Genomic DNA, 21,615 nt, shown 5'->3' on the forward strand with positions numbered 1-21,615 from the left:
TACATATATTTGGTAGTATTATAGAGTCGTAGTAGTTACGAAATACACGGGATACATTTGAAGTCTGAGCATGGCGGCTATGACGGTAACTTTTGATTAATCTTGTGATCAGGAAATCTAATCTTGGGATTGGCAGTGCTTAAGACCGTCGAATTGCAGATATATTTACCCAATATATGTAGATATGGACATGGGATCTACAGCTGGTGGCATTATCTAAAAGTGTGCCTATGAGCACAACATGTGCTGTTTCGAAACGTTTCAGGATTCAACCGAAAAGTGAGGTTGTGGGACACTTGATCCAATTTGCACTTTGATATGTATTGCTACTTCAAGGTACGTACATTTTTTAGACTTTGATATCGCCTAGCTTTTTGACAACATTTTCGAAAAACCTCATTCCGAGCTTTGAGGCGACTCTTTCATCACCCATCTCATCTTCTCCATCTTCTATTCCTAACTCTTTACCACCTACTATACACCTCTTTACAACTTCTTCTACTATCCCACCCATTTCACCTCCTACTTTCGATAGCATGTTCTCACTCATAAGAATTTCTTGTACATTCTTTGCTCTTTTTGAAGGTCGTTCACTGATCTCAGCCATGATCTCGGTTATTGATTTCCAGAAACATAATTCAACTAATACCACACCAAAACTATATATATCGAAGCTTTTTCGGTAGCCTATAAATGCTATTAGTGTCATAGACCACCATGTTTCTGAGAAGACAACTCACTTTCTCTTGGACCAAAGCCAATATTTTGGGTACTTGGATGTCTATACATATTGTGCTCCTCACCATCTCCTGGTATCTCTGTTGTTTCATCCTTTCTAGCTGGTCGAGCAAAATCGAAGCCGCTCAAATATACTTGGTCCCAGTTCACAATTTGACGTTCACCACCATTTGATGTGCCTGGGAAAAATACTATGTTATGCGATCGGAATCCTTTGTGGAGCCAATTCACGGAATGTAGATATAATAAACAATTAGATAGGGCGTGAGCTAATTTTATGCGATCAGTGATCCTAGGTTTAGGGTGGTTTGAGAATAATTGGATGAGAGAAATAGGGGAGGTCTCAATTGAATGTGGTTTTCGAAAGACAATTCCAATACGTGCCTCGGGAGGTTCATCTTCTTCAGAGTCGGAAGAGGGAGACGTAGGTTCAGACTTAAGGTTATCGAAATATCCAAGGCATTGTGGAACTCGGAAAGCTTCTGGTTTCGGCTCGTGATGAAGGAGTGCAGCAAGTTTCTGAACGCGGTCCACTATGAGGGGAGAAGGAGAGGTAGCACCTGGACTACAATCATACTCTTTCCATTCAATCCATACTGGTTCTTCAATACCATTGTGAAAATATGTAGCATCACATCGAATGGCATCTCCATCTATCGAAGCCTCTTCAGGAGCGAGTTGGATACTAGACTTAGCAATTTCGAGACCTGTCCTTTCATCGTTTGGTCTTCCCAGGGAAAGAGCATTTCCAGTCGCCTCATCCCATGTTAAACTACCGGCCGTGGGATTAATTGATTCATTAAATGCCTTGAATTTGGCAAGCTGGGACAAAAGCTTCAAGCCGGAATTGTTGTCGTCCCCATAATCATGGGTAATTGATTGAGTGTGGTATGTTCGAGCATCCAATTTGATATTCAGGGCCATTACCAATTGGCATAGAGAAGAAAGATCTTTGTGGAGTTGTAATACACCTCGGTTTGTATCTTGAGTCGTCCGATGAATCTCAGTTTGCAAACGGGTATCAAGGATATCCGTCATATTGTCGTTGAGAGTGGAGAAACGTTGAAGCAGAATCTCAAATGCTTCCTTATCGAAGGCTGTCCACCAAAGACGCCGCGCCCCCTCCGTGATTTTGTCCGTGGTATTGGCCTTGAAGGATTTCATAGCTTTCATTATAAATTTCCTTCTCGATTCGGACAACGGTACATGAGCACTGGAGGCATCTTTAGCTGGATCGTCGATAGAATTCTCATCTGATACGAAGTCAGGGATAACCTTGAGGTGCTTATTCTTTCTCTGGGCATTCTCAAATTCCTTGAACAAGAATTGGATCTGGACAAGAAGGTCTAGGATGGTGGTTCGATGAATGACGAAGGTATTGGATTCGCGAATTTTTTGGTCATTTTGATTATCAAGGTCTAGAAGACCGGAAGTCTCACTCCATGCAAATAATCTTTGCTGTTCCATCCGCAGTCTCAAATTATAGTATTTGGACTCTTCGGGGACATTCTTAGCTGTGATAATGAATTGAATCCCTGAAAATAATGATATCAATATCCAATAAATTGTTTTAAAGACCAAGGGAAACGTATACCTTGAATGCACCCTGTAAACACTTGACCAGCCAAGGATGCTACACTGAGAGCTAAACCTACAGCACTGATTGGATCCATATTTCAAAAGAAGTCAAATGGTGTGTCGGGAAATTTGATTGTACGACCGAGGTATGCGAGTCAAAACAAATCACGGCACGGGTGGCCTAGAATATGGAACCGATTGAACCAAAAGGGCCGGTCGTCTAATAACGGCAAGTTTGAGTGAGTTGCGGTGGAAGCACTCCCATCAAACACGATGCTGCTGAAATATCTCCTGCACAGATATTTGCCGGGCAAAGAAAACCTGGCAAAAGAAAAACCGGGTTAGGTCCGCAGATCCGCAGATGGCGCTCGAAAAATTATTATTGCTTACAATCTTTCTTCGGTGCTGTATGTGAAACTGAAGCTTTTCAGAAACTGCATTGAAGGAAACACACGACCTCAATGAAGAAATAACCCCCGATGACAAACTGATCGACTAGTAACTGCAACGCCGTTGAGTGCAATTCAGATGGACATTATCCCATCGTATCATAAAATGATAAAGATTCATCTACCGGCGAGCCAGCCTCATTGTGGCCATGCTCATGTACCTCGCCCAATCGCTGTTGATAGCATTCTCCACAACTATGCAGGTGTCAAAAGGCAGACTTTGCACCACAGCCCTCTCCTGTCTTTCGTGGTGTGCTGAAAAAGGGCAGATGGCGGGACGTTTCCCATGTGAGATAATCTTATCCTTTTATATGCAGATTGAATGCAAGGAAAGCAAGGAAAATGCAGAGCTGAGGAACTTTTCTATCCATCGCGGATAACGAGGGGGAAATCCGAATCAATCGACGTAAAAACAAGCAGGGTCACGTGTATGGCGAATTAAACCATTCTCGGGACTCAGCTCCAATGGGAATTCTTTGCTTCTTGTGCTCCAAAGCAAATGAAAGGAGATACGCATGAAATCCGCATCAACTACGCATACTTACGCATTAAACAACTGTATGTCAGATAGAAAATCGATTGAACGGATGGACCACTCCGCATGCATTAAATAACAACTTGTTTGCACCAGAACTGATAGGTCCCCATCGTTATATTGAGGCTGTCCGTCCGTTTTCTCAACATCTTCCAACATAAGTTCACAGCATCGTTCATTCTCGTGGCTTCCTCCACCCTTTATAAAGATTTGACCTGGACCCAGTTGCACACAAACCCCATCGCTGTCAGCATATCATTGACGTGTTTGAACTAAACTCATCAAACTTTCTTGTGCTCAATCTATTCGGGCTCATCGGGGACCTCGCTAGGTACCACAATTACTACGGTAGTCAGCATCTCCTATCAAATATCGTGGTACAAGGATAGAATACCCATCAATCATTCGACGTTTCGTACCAGGGTTGCAGTGTTGACTTTCGCAATGCAGCAGACCTCTACTCCTGTGCCTCATATGTTTTGGTCGGCGAGCAATTCATCCACATCCACATCAAATCTGACCACTAGAGCTATGGATTCCATTTCTCCCATAAAAACGCCTTCGACGAGTAATGCTTCATCACTCTCGCCAACTTCCGATCATGCGCCTGAGAAACAAGGCGAAAGACAGCTAGCAGTCGTTCCGGACCATCAAAAGGACCGGATTACAGTCCCGTCAGCATGCGTCGCTTGTCGCTCCAAGCACCTCAAATGCGATGGCTTTAGTCCATGTTCTAGATGCTCTTCTAATGAATATGAATGTATCTACGTGAGAAGTCGTCGAGGCTTTAAGGGTCCAAGACGTAATGGGGCTCAGAATAAGACGGCGGCGTCGACGTCAACTCAATCAAACAATTCCAGAGCTTGTCCATTAGTTCGACCAGGGACATCTACAACCATCAATACCACCGGTAATTCGGTCAACATTCCCAGTGGACTAGCTACACCTCCCGACAATAGACTACAGACACTACCGTTCGGTCCGGCAAATCCTCCATCTTATGGTGTTAATAGAGATCAAACGGTTTTAGACGTCAATAAACCTCAATACAACGGATTAGATCTTCGACAAAAATGCATCGAAGCATTCTATTATCATTTTTGGCCCGCACATCCATTTCTTCTCCCTAGAGATAATCTGCTCAGATTGCTCAAGGAGAAAAAACAACTGGGGCATTTAGAAGCTGCTATAAGATATGTGGGTTCATTCTTCATAGATCAAGCACCTACTACGGCACTATGTCTAGAAGCCGAACGAGCAATCTATCATCCAGATTGTCCCAAAGATGCATTCAAAGTTCAAGCAATGCTTATTCTTTGCCTTGGACTTGATGGTTACACCTTTCAAGAGAAGGCCTTGGGAGTTCTTACTGATGCTCAAGAGTTAGCATTACAATTGGGAATGAACAAGAGAGATTTTGCTTCTATGCATGGAAATGGCTGGTCTAGCTTGGAAGAGAGTTGGCGTCGTACTTGGTGGGAAATGTTTGTGGTTGATGGGATGATTGCTGGCGTTCATCAAAAGAGTTTCTTTCCTATGAAGGACATACCCGCGGAAGTTGGACTTCCATGTGAAGAGAGCGAATACATTAATGGAGTAAGTTCTCCCTAATTGATATCCGAGAATTTCCCGTCACGCCTACCTTTCAAAAATACCATACTGACAAGAATCAGAATATTCCCCCCCCTCATTCCCTCACAGACTTTGACGATGAGGATTTTGAACATCGTGATTACAGCTACTCCTCTTTCACTTATCGTATCTCTGCGATTCGAAACTTAGGTCGACTATTGACGGGAAAGATGATCAATCCACATCCTGACAGTCCCGCCGTCGATCGTCTTGATGCATATCTTGTAAACTTTCGTTTACATCTACCAGATAACAAGAGACAACTCGTCAGTGGTGATGGCAAGCTTGATGAGATGCTGTTCCAAGCAAATATGATTACAGAAGCGTATGTTTTCCACCTATCTGTCTTCCGTCAAATTCTCTTACCCTTTGACCTTTTACCACGTTTCTTTCCACAACATCACCTCGATTTTGTTCGCCACAACTAACCCCTTATTATCTTAGCGCGACTATTGTCCTCCACCGTGAGCTCTCGGAATTAGATAGTAGCATCACTACTCCCATAACCTCCTGTGCCCCTCACCATCCTATCATGCCCGGTTCAAACTACAACATCCATGCGTCCAAAACCATCACCGCCGCCCAATCAATCTCCAAACTCATTACTCTCCCCGTCCCCTTGATCCGCCACACACATTTCTTTACCTGCGTCGTAACTCTTGCCTCAGTAGTCCATCTTTCTTGTTGGTCTGTTCTCTACCCTACCCTCAATGATGACGATTTGAAACAACAATTGAAATTAAATACTGGGGCTCTGAAAACTTTATGGCAAGTGTGGCCTAGTGCTGGAAGAGCATTTGGACAGGTTAAAGGAGTAGCAAGTGAGATTTGGCAGAGGAAAAAGGAGGTTGTGGAGAGAGGATGGTGGGGTGAGGCTGGTGAGGAGGGGTTTATCAGGAATATGCAAGAAGAGCAGGGTTACTTGGAGGAATTACAATTACTTGATGCTCCTGTACATCCGGGATTTTAGATGTTGTCCGTGGGGGTTTTTTGCTTCCTTGCATTTTGCTCGGTCCCCCCTTTTTCGGTTTCTGAGGCTTTTCTTCGGAGTGTTTGTTTGGCGAATTTCATTTTATGGATGCATCTTCCCATTACTCCAATTCTTACTCTGTTTGGGGTTGGTTGACTGTCAGTTCCTACTACTATGCAGTGGGACTTAACTAGATACCTATTTTCCTTTTACTTTGCATTTGGTGTTTCGTCGTATGGACATAAGGAAAGAAAAACTCAACACAATGGATGGTAAAGGGCGAGATAAGACGAGAAGATTGAGAAGAGATGAAAATAACGGCCTATATATTTGGATTTGAGTTTTGATATTCTTAAATGCGGGAGGGAGGAAAGTTGGAGTTATATGTTTTTTTTTTCTCGTTCTTTTTTTTGGCTTGGATATGGAATTGACAATGGGAATTGAAGAGAACGATGAATGGATCGAATTTGATAATGGGGTTGATATGAAATGGATACTGGATACCATGTTTACTTCTACCCTTGATCTTCCTTCAATCTTTGGATGAATTATCGCTGGGGAGATTTGAGTAATAATTTTACGAGGGAAATAGTATGCTTAAGAATAGGAATTATTTTTATCTAGTATTCATTGCTTGCTTACGCACCTGAGGGATATGTCTCCATTATACGTGATATCACTATAGAGATAGATATCGACGAAGTCATGCCACCCACCTTCAACCTCTTCGCTCTACCCATCTTAGATTGAACGTTGAAGAGATATCTATTATCATGTCATGTAATGTATTGTGAACATGCATAAAGCTATAGACCAGGAAGTATTTCCGAACAAGCCTTCTGTATTGATCATGCCAAGACCACCGGAAAAATGCCTCTAAGCATATACAAATCCAACCAGAACTCCAATCCGAACTCCAGCTAGACTCCAAATGAGGTATACAAAACCCAATTCCTATGTATCCCCCCACCTAACTCTTCAAAGCTTGTAACCTTCCTCTCATCTGATTCAACATAGCCTCAGCATCTTCGTCTTCCTCTTCCGCAGCAACTTCCTCTTGTACAGGTGCTGCCGGCAAATTTGGCGTCGCTCCCACCTTGGACATTCTATCCTGCAATATCTCTCCAAGAACCTTATCAACCTCTTCCTCCGCCTCTTCGTCCTCCTCTTCCAACTGATCAGGCAACATATCACCCACCATCTCCTCAATAATCCCCGCCTTAACCAATTCCTGACTCAATTCCCTCATCGTCCCCATCAACTCCGGTAATCGCACCAAACTATTGACATCCTTCATGATACCCACACTCGCCTTGATACTGCCCTCGATTTTCCTCACCGCAAACGCTTCATTAACTTGCATATTCACACTCTGCAATTGGGCCTTCGACGTGACGAGTCTGCGGGAGGTATTTCGGGTGCGGATTAATTCGCGCGCGAAAATGCGGGTTTCTTGCGCGGCTTGTTTGGCTTGAGAGGGGTTGCGTTGGGCGCGCTTGTTGGCGGCGATGATGAGGTTGCGGGTCTTGTTCTCGACGGCTTTGAGGGTAGCGATGTCTCGGTCGAGTTTGCGTGTGTTTTGGCGGATGAGATTGTTACATTTGCGGACCTGGGAGGAGGGTTAGATAAGGATGGGTGGATGGAGGGATTAGGAGGAAATGGGTATGGCATGGTAGATATTGCATGGGGAATATACGCACTTGAACTTGAGGATCGGGTTTGAAGAACACGGCTCTTATGGACTCCATGATGGGTGGTAGAAGTGCGATGTGCTCCCAGAATAATCTGCAGATTTGTAGCTGTATTGCCGACGGGAGAGATTGAAGGTCGAAGACGGCTTCTTCGACAGTTTGATCGTCTTGAATCCAATTGTTCTGATCGGAGTTGAAGGTTCAATTATTGCACGTACCGAGCAGCAAGTGTGATAAGTGGAAGTGTGCCGATAAGTGATGGTAATTGATACAATGTAGCTTGATACATGTCGATAGTATTCGGAGTAGTGCCGTACAGTAGGTGGTCCAAGCTCAATCAGATGTCTGTGATTAGTGACGTTGGCTTCTCACGCCTTTCTGCCTTTCTACGGGAGCCGCAACTGCAACGTGGGGTTAAGTTCTCATTACGGAGAGGAAGAAAAGGAAAAGAAAAACATCATTTATCTATCTGGTCTGATTTGATTTGATTATCTACAACCTTCAATGCGAGATTAGAACACAATAGCAAGATAAGACAGATGCCTTAAAAAGGCTATAATGCAAAATTAATTACATCATATATTGTAAATCAGATGTAAATCAGATGTAAATCAAAGAATGTTTGCCCTCTCCCTACCCACGACTCACTTACCATTCCAATTGCACTTTCCCCAATGTTCTCGCAGGTTCCATACATCTGGCTGGCTCCAGCCTCGTTTGTCTGCACACAGCAAGAAGCAACAAATAGAAAGTTCGCCAATCCTTTCTTTAAACTCCTCCCAATAATTTCTCTCTTCTACAACAACAACGTTACCTACTCTGTCCAAACCTTTTGCTTGATACCCCAATTCAATTTTTGCACCAACAACCTTTTCTAGTTCATTTTTCATACAAAAGACTCTAAATCACAATGGCTGAAACTGCTACTCCTGAAGGTAAGCTTTGCTAGCTCTTTTCTCTCTTACGAGTGTTGCGATGGAGAGGTTGTAGAGCTTCTCTGCCGTCAGAACTCAGTTCTTGTTACTTCGGCTTTTGCTTGAAGTGTACGCCATTTCAAATGAAATACCAGTCTTGGGTGCTTCGTGTGGCTGGATATGTTCTTGAGGTCAATCAGTTGCATCCCACATTTACTTTTTCAATGAGGGGTACTGCGGGCTGAAGCCTCAAAATTCATAAGCAAGAGCCAGTAACTGCTCGGAGCTATTGACTTCACACCACCCATACACATATACTCAACATCTGAACATATCACTAATCAATTACAAATAGTTCTCTGGGCTCAAAGATCCAGCCAGACCGAAGCCGAAAAGAACTTCATCTACCTAACCATCAGCGTTCCCGACGTCAAAGAACCAAAGATCGACCTCAAGTCTCAGTCTCTTACATACTCTGGCTACTCCGAGTCTCTCAAGCGTGCATATGCAGTCACCTTGGAATTCTATGCAGAGATCGATGAGAGTGCTTCCAAGTACAACCATACCCAAAAGAGCTCTCAATTTGTCTTGAGAAAGAAGGAGTTGAAGGAGGAGTTCTGGCCTAGATTATTGAAGGATGCCAAGAAGGTTCATTACTTAAAGACCGATTTCGATAAGTGGGTTGATGAGGATGAGCAAGATGAGGCTCCTGAGGAGGATTTGAGCCAGATGGGTGGCATGGGTAAGTTTTTCACCTTCGGTTGAATATAAGGCTGGACAATAAACTAATAGATGGCCCTTTAGGTGGAATGCCAGGTATGGGAGACATGATGGGAGGAGCCGGTGGAGATTTCGGCGGTATTGACTTCTCAAAACTCGGAGGAGCTGGCATGCCAGGAATGGGCGGAATGGGCGAGGATGACGAGGGTGAAGATGAAGACGATGATGAAATGCCAGCACTTGAAGGAGAGGGGGAAGCTTCCGAAGCGCCAGCTGCTAAGATCACCGAGGTCGCTTAGATGATTCCCTTTATGACGAATGACTTTCTACATTCATTTCATTCAACTTCATTTTAAGAAAGTAAAGATACTATACTAGGAGTTCTCAGATGATACGAAAGGACTTATATGGATATCTTTTGCTCGATTCATCAGAGTTATTTGGTGAGAGTTAGGGTATACAGATAGTGGATTTTTTGCTTCGTTTATGGGATGGCATTTTATCGAATTGCTGAATGGATGCACATTGAAGGAAAGAATGGATGAATATGAAACAAAAGTAACAATTTATCTTTTCCTGATTGAAATTGTATGTGTGAAGTGAAGTGAAGTGAAGTGAAGAGATGATTGTGGATTCGTGACTTTAGTACCTTTTTTTACTCGGTGTGAATACCCGTTAGAGATGTCTGTCGAAAGACTATAGATTCCTATGAAGACCTGGCTTATGCGAATCATATATGCATTCATCCCTTGATTGCATGATAGGCAGTTGATACTGCCTAGGTACTTGTACTCACTTTGTGTTTCTTCATTCTGTATTGATGGGTGAGAGCTACCTGTCTTGTTAATTGCTCTGAAAGAAAATGATAAAGGGGTAGTGATTAGAGGAATAAGGAGGTAAGGTGTGGAGTGAGAGAAAGGAGCTCGCTCATAAGCTTTTGAGAGAGAATAGAGTTTGAGGAATTGAGAATTGGGATTGGAGGTGAATGAGTGGGTTGAGATGAGATGAGATGAGATGAGATGAGATAGATGAAATGGGATGGGATAGAAAATGAAAGGGAAGATGGAAAGGGAAGATAGGAGATAGGATGGGATGGGATAGGAAATGCTAATGAATCATTTGTGGATAGCGGGTGGGCGGTATCTGTTCGGGATGAATGGATGGATATGCATATATATAGGTAGGTAGGTAGGTAGATAGGGAATATGAAGTCGAGTGAGTGAGTGAGTGAGTGATCTCTAGATGTATATATGCATGTATATGTGTTTTTATATTTGAATGTGTTTGTATATATATATACATTCGAGAAAATCATAGTAGATAGATAGAGAGAGGTAAGAGGAGATGATGGATTTTAGTATTTTATTTACTTAACTATCCATTCTTTGCGGGATGGGATGGGATGGGATGGAAGAGAATGATTCCGAGGGGTTTGCATGGGTGGTGTCTGGTTTCTCGTTATTGGGTTATGAGAATGGGAATGGTGTACTTGGTTATGTATGTATGTATGTATGTATAAAGGTTGGTAGGGAGGGAGGGAGGTATTTGAGATGAGGGGGAGAGGGAGAGGGGGGGGATCTGATATGATGTATCTTACTACTAGGTTTAATTTCAACATCTACCTTTCTACTAGCAGGAGGCGGTAGATGAATAACAAACAACACGCGTGGAGGTGAATCCAAGATATTTTTTATAGCTATAATATTTATTATCCAGTTTATTCTCTATATACCTAATTGGTGTATTTATATACTCCTTCCTGTTGGTGTTCTCTCGTATATTCGTCTGATACTCGTTCTATGTACTCAGGATTCGTATCATTTATATACAGAACCTTTATGTGCCTAGGTATTAAATTCCAATTCCCGTTTCCAACGCCCTGCATGCATATGTGGATGCTTTTCTTTCATCTCTTGTAATTCTTCTTTACCATGCAATTCACTATACGGAAGTATCATCTCTTCCAGATAATATTCCACCCCAGCCTACCTCGACCTCCTCTCCGTATCTCTAACCGTCCAGGTAACCCCCTCATCCCTCACCCACGCACCCTCCAAATCTTCTCGCGATGATCCCAGACTGTCGATTTCTCTATCCTCTCCCCTTGCTTCTTTATTATATTCCTGGTCTTCCAAGAGCACCTCATAACCTTGCTGCGCAGGTCTCCTATCGAACCAATACTGCAACCTGGTTCCCTCCCAAAGTCTTTGCCAGCCATTGCCCCCACTAACTCCCGTGGCATACGCCCTATCGATTTTCTGCAAACTGCGGTAGAAAAGCGAAAAAGCAAATGCACTATAAGCGAGTCCACCTAAGAGATCTATCCGCCAATGGTGACGCAAATACATTGTCGAAAACCATTGCCATAAGACGTAGAAACCGAGTATGAAGGTTCCTTTTCTGGAGTAGCGGCCTACGAAGAAGAAACAGCAGCAGCTGAATGCTCCGTGCAAGGAAGGGAATGCGCCAAAAACTAAGGGAGAAGCTTTGAATGCATTGGCGTAGATGTGGGTTCCGAGAACTTTGTCGACGCGCACGAGGCCAGCTGCAGAACCAGGCATGCTGTAGTTTCCAGGGGGGAGAGGATAGCCGTATTGATCGCCATACCAAGGAGCGGCTGAGGGGAAGGAAAGATGGGTCATTATTCCTAGGCAGTTTTGAATACCAAAGGACCATGCGAACATTGACACAACTCCGGGAGGTGCAAATAGCCAGAGCCAGAATGCGGCGAAAAAGGGAGAGATGAAGTGGATAACACCATATGAGAGCCAAGCGAAAACATCAAGGGGTTCGGAGAGGTTGTGGGAAAGTGCGTAGAGGATATTGAGGAGAAGGGGAGGTAATCCAGCTATTATCGATATCTTCTTTCGTGTAAGTGTATACATCCAAAGTATTCCAATTACCGAACAGGTAAATTGTGATGCAAGACCGAACATTGAAAATCCAAAAACTCTTCTATCCAATGCTTCGAGGTAATTAACATCAATCAATGGCCGGATTGAGGAATCGATTCGCCATGCTTTGGAAAGAGAATTAGCATGGGCAGGTGTCAACTGAGGATAAATCTGAATGTACCATTTTTGAAAGTAGTGATCCAAATGAGAATGAAAGTCATGTTGATTAAAATATGTCTAAGTAAACCAAAAAATGAATGTCTACACACATGTTAGTATTTTTCTGACAAGATCATACTGAGAGATAGAGGGTTTCCCGGAAATTCTTTCACCTACCTGTTGAGTAGAGTTCGGTATATATGAAGGAAAAAACGCCCAACGGCGCCAACGACACCCGCCATGATTAATAGGGAGCAGGTATCGAAAATGAAGATGTATAGAGAATGAAAAGAGAAGATAGGGATTGAAATGAAGATAAAAAAGAAATGCAATTAAGGAAGTACTTTAGACCGCGGCCCATAGAGCCCTAAGCAAAGTTAGCGTTTATGACGTCCACAATTATGTCAAAATATAGATTAGACTGATTTTAAAATAATGCTTAAACCAAATCAAACAATTGCATGGCATTGATGGCAATGGTACTCATTGGGCCAATTTTTCATATAACAGCAGCTCACCCCCTTCAAACCAGACAATGTACCTACATGTGTGTTTTCTGGCATTCCCTGCTCTGGCTTATTATTTGGGCTGTGCTTGTGTGCATCCGATGGCGAGTGGTGGACACAGGGTTTGAATGGCCATGCTACCCAATAAGTAAGTACATCGCTAGGTACATGCTCTGTAGGAACTACGCCTCATCCATGGCGATTTCCTAACGTTCTTACATATGATACGTGACTGCTCGTGAGCCTTTCAACTTGAAAGTAGGGGGGACACTGAGTCTGTGACGATAGCATGGCATGCACGGTAAAGCAGACGGAGCATCTCGAGGCAGCACATGTTCCACGGCGCCGATGGAAAGTCAAATAGAGGAATAAAGGTACAGGTATGTATGCGTCCCATATTGAGGGGTCCAAATTAGCCCGTGTTGATAGTATCGGTGTGGACGAGGGCCATCGTATAGGGAAATAATATGCGTGGGCACTGGGAACTCAGGGAGATTGCCAGTTATGCTTTCTCGGGAAAACGGAGCAATCGACATTGTCCGCCCCGTTATTGGGTGGTTGGGGTATAGTTGATGAGGTAAGCAGCTGGGAAAATGGGGGAACTTCTTGTCCGAGAGTTTGTTTGGTTGACTCGTGAATCCAAGGAAGCAAAGCACAGGAGGAAAAGGATTGAAGGGAAGGGAGCGAACGAACATGCAACTGGATTGGAACGGAACAGATACGCGTATGCACCCACGCCTTGGATCGGGCAATTGATTCGCCTTCGACTCCCAGTTCGTCTCTGGATGCTCCCTTATCCCATCGCTATGATTGCCCGTCCCCCATCTTGGCCATTGGATTGGGATGGCATCCCAAGAATCTATACTTTCACTGCGCATGCATAAATTGCTGCGGAATTGGACTAAGTTTTGTCTGTACCTACTATCTAGGTACTAGGTGCGTCAGCATGTAGAATTGAACCGGCACAAGGATCAAAGAGAGAGCCTGCTCGCTGTATCGATAGACACTCGAGCGTAGGTATATCATGAATTAGGATCGCATTCGGACTCGCATTTTCGCACCGAGTGATCCCCCATTTTTGGAAGTCTCTATCTGTACGTACGGCGTAGGTCTATCTGTGCCTACATACCTAGGTTCTGGGGTGGCTGTCTGTAGCAGATCTCGGCCTTGATATAAAGTTTTTAAGTACAAAATAACCTTAGTGTGGCCAAGCCCATGTTTAGAAGGTTGTCGCGTGTTGAGATCGTCTTACCGTGCTACGGCTTGCTGACCCAGGAGGGCAATCATCATGAAGAGTTCGAAAGGGAAAAAGAGGAAAACCCAGACCAATCAAAGCAGGAGTAACAACAGCAGCAGCAGCAGCAGCAGCAGCAACAAGAACAATAATCAAACCCTTCCAACATCTGGTGACTTTTTTGGTTGCAGATTTGCAGATTTGCAGATTTGCAGCCTTGTTGTGGCTGACGCCTTCCCGCTTAACAGCCTATAGAGTAAAATCTTCACGTTCACGTACGGTAGCCTTGAAGAACCTTGGAATACATCACGTCGCCACTCCAAAGAAATCCACCAATTGCTATACAACATCCATCACGCTCAATTTCTCTAATCATGGCCGCAGCACAACCAGGCCAGAGCAAATATGTAACGCTCGTATCTTGCGATGGATTTGAGTATGTCGTTTTGAGAGAAGCTGCCTGTACCAGTGTTGCGATTAAGAAGATGTTGGATCCATCCAGTTCGTTTGCCCCCCCTTCAACAATCTAACGTTGCCCATACTTATTTCATTCATGTACAGGTGGTTGGGAAGAGTCTCAGACAGGAATCTGCCGTTTCTCAGAGATCAGGTACGCCCAACTTTGTCCTTTTATTATCCAACTACACATACAATATGACTCCCCAATTCCTGGATGAACAACACAAGTACGACAACATTTTGAATCATCTGTATCGCCCAGCAAAGAATAACTAGGCGTCGGTGATGATAGAAGCTATTTCGATACAGACCCTCTATTCCACTTTGGGATTGCTGTGGACTGAACGGTCGTATTTTACACTTGATCTGAGACCCGCTTTTAAGCCTACTTAAATTTCTACTCAATTTTTTTTCTCTTCCACCTCAGAAGCTTTGCTCTCCTCTTCATCCATCCACCATCAACCATTGAAACATAGATGAATGGCAATATATGATGAGCCTGCCCTCAATGGCAATATCATCTTGTCTAACGTGACATTGCTACAAAATACCATTCATATACTAACTGCAACTTCAAACAGTGGTGTCGTCCTTGAGAGAGTCGCCGAATACTTTTACTACAACTACAAGTATCGCAACTCGGAGAATGTGCCAGACATGGAAATTCCTGCAGAGTTGTGCCTAGAGCTATTGATGGCAGCCGATTACTTGGACAGTTAGTATCCGATTACTCTCGGTCTTGTCGACATTCTTTACTGACGCTTATCTTTTCAGCATGATACGACTCCTCTCGAATCGGTTTAATGGCTGCGATGGCGTTTGCGAATACTCGGGATGAGAATCATGAATATGGGAATGCGGAGTCGATAGGAAATGAATCATTCGACCTACTATCTCTTCATGAATACTTTTGAATATGTGTGTCTTCGTGCACTCCATTTGAGCATATGCGGTTTTCCCTAATACACCCTGGGTTCACACGTCTATAGATGATGGTAGATCAAATCTTTACTTCCTCACATAACTCCTACCTCCTCTTTCTTTCAAAGGAACGTAGGTTTAGATGATGGAAACAAATGCATTCCCATTTTGCATATCTTATTGGGGTCACCAATTTATTTTATTGTCTGCTTCTCACAAGGTTGAGGACTGGAGGATGTATAGCTTCTTTCAAAATTAAAAATTCATTACGCTCTACCTAACTGCACTTTGAAGACACATCTTTTGACATGTGATTCGATTGGTTGACATGATTTTCTTTCCATGTTCCATTACCTACCTACCTACCTACTTAGAGGCTACTGAGAAGGTAGAAATCGTTCAGTTTCATATTACAACTGGGAAATTAATCACCCTAGGAAAACACTGCTGTCGAGCCGTTTCACTTTATGATTATCCTCACCATCTGGAAGTTCAGACGAAGTAGATGTCACCACTCCTTCGCTTCAGATCAAGAGACTACGGATGTATCATTAGGCGATGTCCTCCGTGTTTCACAGAACCACAGGTAAGAATAACCGCCCTCTCGTCTGATATTGTACTGTGTTCATCTCTATAAGTTGAGACGATTCCTGCGGGACTTGTACTGTAAGCTTCCTTTCTTTATATCATCTTCTGGGCGCTGGTCGACTTTGAATTTAAAGATTCGAATTTTGATTTTAATCTTGTGAGGTTTGGTTGTTTTGCAGATTTGATTGGGTACGTGTTGTATACATTCTACATTATACCTTTCACAATCATGAAGACATCAGCCATTCTACTTTTCGCCACCCTCGGCATGACATCTGCTTCCGTTCTCAGCACTACGAATGTCGCCACCGTTCTCGCGGGAGTAACAGCCCCATCCTCTCTCACCATATCGGCCGATGCTATGGTAGCTATCACCAAGCTTGGTACCGGCGGTGCAAATGCCGCTTCATTGACCGCTGCCGAAACTGCTGCCATCAGTGCTTGTACAGAGGCTGGTCGAGCGAACAATACAGCTTCAAAAGCCAATCTCAGTGATGGAACTGGAAGTGCGGGAGCTATTGCTTTGTAAGTTTGAAATTTCGCATCATCCTTCTGAATGGATTTAGAGGGAGTTGGTATAAAAATGATGCTAACGCCAGTACAGTGTAACAAATAAAGTTACGACTCACGCATGCGAAACTGCAGGTCAGCAAATAGCATTGGTTACTTCAGGGAAGGCAGCGAGTGATACAGATGTTAATCTTTTGATATCAAATGTGGGAGTGCTAAATGTAAATACCAAGGCTGCGGGAATTACTTCAAAGCGTGCGGTAGCGTTTGCGAGTTAAGGGGCTTTCTCTGTTTTTGTTTTAGTTTTGCAGGAATTATGATAATGAACATGGTTTCCTAACCCCAACTCCAAAGATTAATTCAAAGAGGTTTTATGAGTATCTATTATTGAATTTCGTAGATCTTACAATTGATATCAATTGCCAGGACTTTTTGCCGAGATCGGGAAACCCCACTTCTCGAGCGCCGGCGGGGTATCTAGGACGTTCCGGCAATTCAAGAAGATAAGATATGTAACTCACTACTATCAATCGATGACCAAGGACTTCTATTCATGACTACGTTGAGTTCTTATAATTGCTCTCCCTCCCATCGTTTTCTTTTCCGAGAGACTGCTTAGAATGCAGAATAAGTTCTTATTCTCTCTTACTTCTTACCACAACAATGGGCGAAATTCAACATCTATCGACAGATCAACACTACAAGGAAATAGCCACAATTGCTCAGAAACGTCGAACCGATGCTTTACCTAAGGAATATCTTCTTCCTGAAGAAATTCTAAAGAGTCTTCCACGAAATGTCACCAATGTTCCAAAACCATCTGGTCATTTCACCAACGAGGAATTAGAGATTATGGAAACAAGTGCAGAAAATATACTTCAGAAAATTAGAGAGAGGATATGGACATCGGTAGAAGTTACCAAGGCGTTTTCTAAGGCAGCAGTTGTTGCTCATCAATTGGTTGGTTATCTCATACTCTCTGGGGGACAAAGACAAGCAAACACGTCTACTGACTGACCAACATCATAGACAAATTGTTTAACGGAGATTCTCATTCCTGAAGCTATCAAACGAGCAGAATTTTTGGATGATTATCTCTCCAAAACTGGTGATGTAATAGGTCCACTCCATGGCCTTCCAATATCTCTCAAAGATTGCTTCATAACACCACCCCATCCATCTTCTATTGGTATGGCATGCTATGCCAATGTTCCCACCAACCCAGAAGATGAAACTGTTTTAGTATCTTTATTAGCAAAGCTTGGAGCCGTTTTTTATGTCAAGACGGCAGTCCCGGTTGCAATGATGATGATGGAGACGATTTCGAATGTGTGGGGTGAAACGAATGGCGCATACCATACAGGCACCACTTCAGGAGGAAGTTCGGGAGGTGAAGGTGTACTTTTGGCTATGAGAGGTAGTCCGTTGGGAATTGGAACAGATATTGGAGGTAGTATCCGGATCCCAAGTGCTTTTAATGGTCTTTTTGGATTGAAACCTACGTATGTACACATAATATCCCTTCACTGCAGACAGACGATATTGACGATACATCAATAGTTTCGGAAGATTTCCCATCTACGGCACTAAATCGGGTATATCGGGGCAAGATTTCATCTATTCAAATAATGGCCCTATGTCTAGATCCCTCTCAACCCTTCAACTATACTGTAAAGCTGTTCTATCAACCTCTCTTTCACCCTGGCTGTACGATCCCAAATGTCTCCCAGTTCCCTGGCGAGAAAACACAATCCACCCTCCCGGTCGGAAACTCCGCATTGGAATCATCTCCGACAACGACGGGGAAATCAGCGTTCATCCACCTATTGCCCGCGGTTTGGCACTTACGAAAAAAGCTCTCGAGGCAGCCGGTCACGAAGTATTCGAATGGGAACCTCTAGATCATCCCGAAATGGTGAAAGAAATGAATAACTCCTTCTACACTCTCGGCGGCGCCGCCATCCTCGAATTGACGCGCAAACACGACGAGCCGGTATTTGAAAGTATGAAAAACTATGAATTTGCCTATGACCAGGGCGAACATGGAACATTGGGACCGACAAAATTACGAGAAATGATTACACGCAGAAACGCTTTTCAGAAGACATATCTCGATCGTTGGACTCGCACGGGGGCCGATGGAAAGGGAGTCATGGATGCAATCATCATGCCGACTAGTCCGTGGACGGCCCCGCGACTGGGCGTTACGCAAACGGATATTTTCTGTGTGAATTATACGGGGGTGTGGAATTTGTTGGATTATCCGGCGTGTACTTTTCCGGTGGGGTTTGCGGATAAGGAGGTGGATGGGAAGAGAGGGGCGGAGTGGACACCACTGAATGAGAAAGATGAGAAGTTGCAGGCGGATTATGAGGAGGAGTTTTATCATGGCACGCCGGTCGTGTTGCAGTGTGTGGGGAGGAGGCTGGAGGATGAGAAGGTTTTGGAGATGGTAGGGGTTGTTGGGGAGACGTTGAGGGAGTTTAGGGGGTGAGGGGATGGGATGCTTGGAATAGAGATAGTAGATAAATAATCTCAATTGGTTGAAGAATGAAAGTGTAACACATCTAGGTGACTCAAATTTATGAGACATCTACTCATTTCTCCAAACTACACAGCTACTCAACGATGTTCCAAAAAATCTAGATGAAAATTTCATCATCGTCGCTAATGCCATATACTACTAAAAAGGTAGTGATGGTAAATATCACGAATATACGTCTCTCTCCTCTTCCTCCACGAGAGAGACAATAAATAGTAAACTGAACTTCTACCTAACCTAGATAATTAGAATCAAACAGGAAGGCACGCAAACAACAAACAAACACCTCACGAGTCTATCAAACACACACACACACACACTACTTACTTTACCACACAAGGAGAAATCACATCTTTCAAGAAACGGGAAAGAGTATTTTTGATGGGAACGGAATTTTCTGTTCCTATTTTTTTTTTGTTATTGGGTTTTCTAGCTTTTTTTGGAGGGTTTTCTATTTTCTAATTTTTTTTCTTCTTGTTTGTTTCTTTAACGTTTTCCCCCCCTTCACTATTCCCTCCTTTCTGCTCCTTTCTGCTCTTTTTTTTTTTTTTTTTTTTTTTTTTTTTTTTGTGCATCTATCTTTTACCTCTTTTTTTGGAAATTTATTTTTTTCTCGTTTTTTTTTTCTTTTTCTCTTCGTATAAAAATCCCACCACGCAGCCAGCTCATGCTCAACATGTGAATATTACCTCACTCATCAAATGGTGTGATATTCCAAACACACACGAATATAATTCAAAGTATCCACACTCCGCAGAGATGGCATATAAGCCCGCCACGATTGGCATGTCTATCCATCTCGCCCTCGTCTCAACACCATCGGTCGCGGGATACGGCGTCGCATTTCTATGTGTCGTTTGTTAATCGCAAAATTGGATGATTGTGTTTGTGCCCCTGGCGTTGGATATTTCGTGGAGGGGTTTTTTTTGGTTCTTGCGTTTTCGTTGCATGTTTTTGATACGGAATCTATTTGCTGTTGTTGTTATTGTTATTGTTGTTGCTGTTGCTGTTGCTGCTGTTGTTGGATTCAACGACTCGGTTCCAATCGGCGGGAGATTCTTTCTGTTCACTCAAACAGATATCGGGTGTGAACCATCTTCTGTTGCTCTGCGCACACATCTTCTTGTCTCTTGTCTGACAAATGCGCTCTGCCAACTATAGGATTCAATTGCGTTTCTCACATTCGCAAGTTGGTTTCCCGCCTTTCTTTTCCTGGTTAGCTTCCCTTTTCTTCGCATACCATCGTTCGTTCATGAAAATCTTATCTCTCTCAGCTAACAAGGAAGCTTGTCCCTTCAAACTCATTTGCAGTCGTAGATCCCTTTCCTCTCTTTCGAGAAGCTTGTCTTCTCTTTGGAGCACCTGTTCTTCTCTTTGAAGCATCTGCTCTTCTCTTTGAACCATCCGCTCTTCTCTTTGGAGCATCTGCATTTCTCTTTGGAGCATCGCTGCTGATTCAGAAGCAACCTTCTCCTTTAGAGCTCGCTCTGCCAAACTCGCCGCGAATCCTTTTTGGAAAAGTTCCTTTACCCGTTGATCAACAATTTTCTGTTTTCGGGCCGCCTCTTCCAATCTCTCTTTCAATATACGAGATTGATTCGCAAATTCTTCCCTTCTCTTATTTAAATCAGCAGTGTCCTTTTCAAGTGCCGCTTCCATCTCCCTCATTGATGGGACTTTTCTAATCAAATCTGATAACTCGCGTGCGGCGACTGAACTGGGTCGATCGACCTCTGATCCTTGACTTTCATTTTTCTTCTTATTCTTAATCGATTCCCAAACCGAAGCCTTGAAGCTTTCAGCTGTAGCCTTTCGACGTAACTCAGCTTCGTGCAGAATTTCTTGCACGGCTCTGCGCACCGAAGGGCTGGGTTCCTCGGTTTCCTGAGGGACGGGTGCGAGCGGGTAGTCATGACTGGGGCCGTGGAACATAGCTTCAGTGGCTATGGATTCACCATTAGGGGTATAGTAGCCAGCAGATTCCCACGCGCTGAGGGGCTCTGGGAGCATGTAATAATCGTCTAGAGCGTTTCTGCTCGGCATTTTGAGTCGAAATAGAACTGATACGATCAGAAATGAAAGTAATGTATGGTTGGATTTAAAAGTGATAATGTAGATTGTAGGAATGGAGGTAGATAAAGTAATGTATTACAGAAATCTTTTGTCCACTTTTACTCAGGTTGATATGAAGGGCGCTTGGAAGCTCTGGGCAGAAGATTGTCGAAGTAGACAGATTTGTTGTACACGGGGAACTGAAGGTAATGGATGATAAAAAGAAATCCCAGAAATGTGGGAGAACACGCATTTTATAACATTTCAGCATTTGGAGCTAATGAATCCTCAAAGCTACTGATGCAGCATCATCAAGCTAGGAAACCACGTCTAGCAATCATAATTCTTGATTATGGTGTCAAATTTGCACCTGAGTCTCATAAGAGAAGAGCGAAGTTTCATTACATGATGACGTTTGTACGTCAAACTAGACTTAAAATCTCAAAGTGGTAACGTAGCCAACTGCGTGTAAACACCAGTCGATCTAAAGTTGAAACTTTATATTTTGATGAGGCTCTGGGAG

At 43.4% G+C, this 21,615-nt stretch overlaps 9 protein-coding genes across 9 annotated transcripts; 5 read left to right on the forward strand and 4 right to left on the reverse strand.

Annotated features, from left to right (window-relative positions):
- Nucleotides 1-207: 207 nt before the first annotated feature.
- BCIN_13g02480 (hypothetical protein) lies at nucleotides 208-3,004 on the reverse strand. Its single transcript, XM_024696739.1, has 4 exons — nucleotides 2,707-3,004; nucleotides 2,333-2,637; nucleotides 741-2,273; nucleotides 208-687 (listed from the first exon to the last, which is right to left on the reverse strand). The coding sequence occupies exons 2-4, from the start codon at nucleotides 2,409-2,411 to the stop codon at nucleotides 350-352; spliced, it is 1,950 nt and encodes a 649-aa protein (XP_024552552.1). The 5' UTR covers nucleotides 2,412-2,637; nucleotides 2,707-3,004; the 3' UTR covers nucleotides 208-349.
- Nucleotides 3,005-3,273: 269 nt separating this feature from the next.
- On the forward strand, nucleotides 3,274-6,459 carry BCIN_13g02490 (hypothetical protein). Its single transcript, XM_024696740.1, has 3 exons — nucleotides 3,274-4,896; nucleotides 4,974-5,257; nucleotides 5,377-6,459. The coding sequence occupies exons 1-3, from the start codon at nucleotides 3,745-3,747 to the stop codon at nucleotides 5,900-5,902; spliced, it is 1,962 nt and encodes a 653-aa protein (XP_024552553.1). The 5' UTR covers nucleotides 3,274-3,744; the 3' UTR covers nucleotides 5,903-6,459.
- A 149-nt stretch (nucleotides 6,460-6,608) lies between these two features.
- Bcvps24 lies at nucleotides 6,609-8,093 on the reverse strand. Its single transcript, XM_001555226.2, has 2 exons — nucleotides 7,603-8,093; nucleotides 6,609-7,511 (listed from the first exon to the last, which is right to left on the reverse strand). Exons 1-2 carry the CDS (start codon nucleotides 7,648-7,650, stop codon nucleotides 6,873-6,875), a joined length of 687 nt encoding a protein of 228 aa, XP_001555276.2. The 5' UTR covers nucleotides 7,651-8,093; the 3' UTR covers nucleotides 6,609-6,872.
- A 185-nt stretch (nucleotides 8,094-8,278) lies between these two features.
- On the forward strand, nucleotides 8,279-9,791 carry Bcsba1. Its single transcript, XM_001555225.2, has 3 exons — nucleotides 8,279-8,528; nucleotides 8,863-9,249; nucleotides 9,312-9,791. Exons 1-3 carry the CDS (start codon nucleotides 8,504-8,506, stop codon nucleotides 9,524-9,526), a joined length of 627 nt encoding a protein of 208 aa, XP_001555275.1. The 5' UTR covers nucleotides 8,279-8,503; the 3' UTR covers nucleotides 9,527-9,791.
- Nucleotides 9,792-10,967: 1,176 nt separating this feature from the next.
- Nucleotides 10,968-12,632, reverse strand: Bcipt1. Its single transcript, XM_024696741.1, has 3 exons — nucleotides 12,458-12,632; nucleotides 12,303-12,382; nucleotides 10,968-12,246 (listed from the first exon to the last, which is right to left on the reverse strand). The coding sequence occupies exons 1-3, from the start codon at nucleotides 12,520-12,522 to the stop codon at nucleotides 11,213-11,215; spliced, it is 1,179 nt and encodes a 392-aa protein (XP_024552554.1). The 5' UTR covers nucleotides 12,523-12,632; the 3' UTR covers nucleotides 10,968-11,212.
- A 1,578-nt stretch (nucleotides 12,633-14,210) lies between these two features.
- On the forward strand, nucleotides 14,211-15,376 carry Bcelc1. The gene is made up of 4 exons (XM_001555222.2): nucleotides 14,211-14,521; nucleotides 14,582-14,630; nucleotides 15,061-15,194; nucleotides 15,254-15,376. The coding sequence occupies exons 1-4, from the start codon at nucleotides 14,395-14,397 to the stop codon at nucleotides 15,256-15,258; spliced, it is 315 nt and encodes a 104-aa protein (XP_001555272.1). The 5' UTR covers nucleotides 14,211-14,394; the 3' UTR covers nucleotides 15,259-15,376.
- A 719-nt stretch (nucleotides 15,377-16,095) lies between these two features.
- BCIN_13g02540 (hypothetical protein) lies at nucleotides 16,096-16,906 on the forward strand. Its single transcript, XM_001555221.2, has 2 exons — nucleotides 16,096-16,513; nucleotides 16,593-16,906. The coding sequence occupies exons 1-2, from the start codon at nucleotides 16,218-16,220 to the stop codon at nucleotides 16,774-16,776; spliced, it is 480 nt and encodes a 159-aa protein (XP_001555271.1). The 5' UTR covers nucleotides 16,096-16,217; the 3' UTR covers nucleotides 16,777-16,906.
- A 99-nt stretch (nucleotides 16,907-17,005) lies between these two features.
- On the forward strand, nucleotides 17,006-19,077 carry BCIN_13g02550 (hypothetical protein). Its single transcript, XM_001555220.2, has 3 exons — nucleotides 17,006-17,458; nucleotides 17,528-18,000; nucleotides 18,059-19,077. The coding sequence occupies exons 1-3, from the start codon at nucleotides 17,162-17,164 to the stop codon at nucleotides 18,990-18,992; spliced, it is 1,704 nt and encodes a 567-aa protein (XP_001555270.1). The 5' UTR covers nucleotides 17,006-17,161; the 3' UTR covers nucleotides 18,993-19,077.
- A 745-nt stretch (nucleotides 19,078-19,822) lies between these two features.
- On the reverse strand, nucleotides 19,823-21,262 carry BCIN_13g02560 (hypothetical protein). Its single transcript, XM_001555219.2, has one exon. It carries the CDS (start codon nucleotides 21,081-21,083, stop codon nucleotides 20,205-20,207), a length of 879 nt encoding a protein of 292 aa, XP_001555269.1. The 5' UTR covers nucleotides 21,084-21,262; the 3' UTR covers nucleotides 19,823-20,204.
- Between the last annotated feature and the right edge of the window lie 353 nt (nucleotides 21,263-21,615).

The sequence above is a fragment of the Botrytis cinerea genome, chromosome 13, assembly GCF_000143535.2.
Source record: "Botrytis cinerea B05.10 chromosome 13, complete sequence".
Taxonomy (NCBI): Eukaryota; Fungi; Ascomycota; class Leotiomycetes; order Helotiales; family Sclerotiniaceae; genus Botrytis; species Botrytis cinerea.

What these genes read in the sequence shown, in the direction of transcription:
- BCIN_13g02480 (XM_024696739.1), bottom strand. Translation starts at nt 2,411, where the DNA reads ATGGATCCAATCAGTGCTGTAGGTTTAGCTCTCAGTGTAGCATCCTTG. An exon ending in GTTTACAGGGTGCATTCAAG is followed by an intron (nt 2,274 to 2,332) that starts GTATACGTTTCC and finishes CATTATTTTCAG; the next exon opens with GGATTCAATTCATTATCACA. An exon ending in TGGCTTTGGTCCAAGAGAAA is followed by an intron (nt 688 to 740) that starts GTGAGTTGTCTT and finishes TAGCATTTATAG; the next exon opens with GCTACCGAAAAAGCTTCGAT.
- BCIN_13g02490 (XM_024696740.1), top strand. Translation starts at nt 3,745, where the DNA reads ATGCAGCAGACCTCTACTCCTGTGCCTCATATGTTTTGGTCGGCGAGC. An exon ending in AGAGCGAATACATTAATGGA is followed by an intron (nt 4,897 to 4,973) that starts GTAAGTTCTCCC and finishes GACAAGAATCAG; the next exon opens with AATATTCCCCCCCCTCATTC. An exon ending in GCAAATATGATTACAGAAGC is followed by an intron (nt 5,258 to 5,376) that starts GTATGTTTTCCA and finishes TTATTATCTTAG; the next exon opens with CGCGACTATTGTCCTCCACC.
- Bcvps24 (XM_001555226.2), bottom strand. Translation starts at nt 7,650, where the DNA reads ATGGAGTCCATAAGAGCCGTGTTCTTCAAACCCGATCCTCAAGTTCAA. An exon ending in AACCCGATCCTCAAGTTCAA is followed by an intron (nt 7,512 to 7,602) that starts GTGCGTATATTC and finishes CCCTCCTCCCAG; the next exon opens with GTCCGCAAATGTAACAATCT.
- Bcsba1 (XM_001555225.2), top strand. Translation starts at nt 8,504, where the DNA reads ATGGCTGAAACTGCTACTCCTGAAG. An exon ending in TGAAACTGCTACTCCTGAAG is followed by an intron (nt 8,529 to 8,862) that starts GTAAGCTTTGCT and finishes AATTACAAATAG; the next exon opens with TTCTCTGGGCTCAAAGATCC. An exon ending in GAGCCAGATGGGTGGCATGG is followed by an intron (nt 9,250 to 9,311) that starts GTAAGTTTTTCA and finishes ATGGCCCTTTAG; the next exon opens with GTGGAATGCCAGGTATGGGA.
- Bcipt1 (XM_024696741.1), bottom strand. Translation starts at nt 12,522, where the DNA reads ATGGCGGGTGTCGTTGGCGCCGTTGGGCGTTTTTTCCTTCATATATAC. An exon ending in TACCGAACTCTACTCAACAG is followed by an intron (nt 12,383 to 12,457) that starts GTAGGTGAAAGA and finishes ACATGTGTGTAG; the next exon opens with ACATTCATTTTTTGGTTTAC. An exon ending in GATCACTACTTTCAAAAATG is followed by an intron (nt 12,247 to 12,302) that starts GTACATTCAGAT and finishes CTCTTTCCAAAG; the next exon opens with CATGGCGAATCGATTCCTCA.
- Bcelc1 (XM_001555222.2), top strand. Translation starts at nt 14,395, where the DNA reads ATGGCCGCAGCACAACCAGGCCAGAGCAAATATGTAACGCTCGTATCT. An exon ending in GAAGATGTTGGATCCATCCA is followed by an intron (nt 14,522 to 14,581) that starts GTTCGTTTGCCC and finishes ATTCATGTACAG; the next exon opens with GTGGTTGGGAAGAGTCTCAG. An exon ending in TGCCGTTTCTCAGAGATCAG is followed by an intron (nt 14,631 to 15,060) that starts GTACGCCCAACT and finishes AACTTCAAACAG; the next exon opens with TGGTGTCGTCCTTGAGAGAG.
- BCIN_13g02540 (XM_001555221.2), top strand. Translation starts at nt 16,218, where the DNA reads ATGAAGACATCAGCCATTCTACTTTTCGCCACCCTCGGCATGACATCT. An exon ending in AGTGCGGGAGCTATTGCTTT is followed by an intron (nt 16,514 to 16,592) that starts GTAAGTTTGAAA and finishes ACGCCAGTACAG; the next exon opens with TGTAACAAATAAAGTTACGA.
- BCIN_13g02550 (XM_001555220.2), top strand. Translation starts at nt 17,162, where the DNA reads ATGGGCGAAATTCAACATCTATCGACAGATCAACACTACAAGGAAATA. An exon ending in CAGTTGTTGCTCATCAATTG is followed by an intron (nt 17,459 to 17,527) that starts GTTGGTTATCTC and finishes CCAACATCATAG; the next exon opens with ACAAATTGTTTAACGGAGAT. An exon ending in CTTTTTGGATTGAAACCTAC is followed by an intron (nt 18,001 to 18,058) that starts GTATGTACACAT and finishes ATACATCAATAG; the next exon opens with TTTCGGAAGATTTCCCATCT.
- BCIN_13g02560 (XM_001555219.2), bottom strand. Translation starts at nt 21,083, where the DNA reads ATGCCGAGCAGAAACGCTCTAGACGATTATTACATGCTCCCAGAGCCC.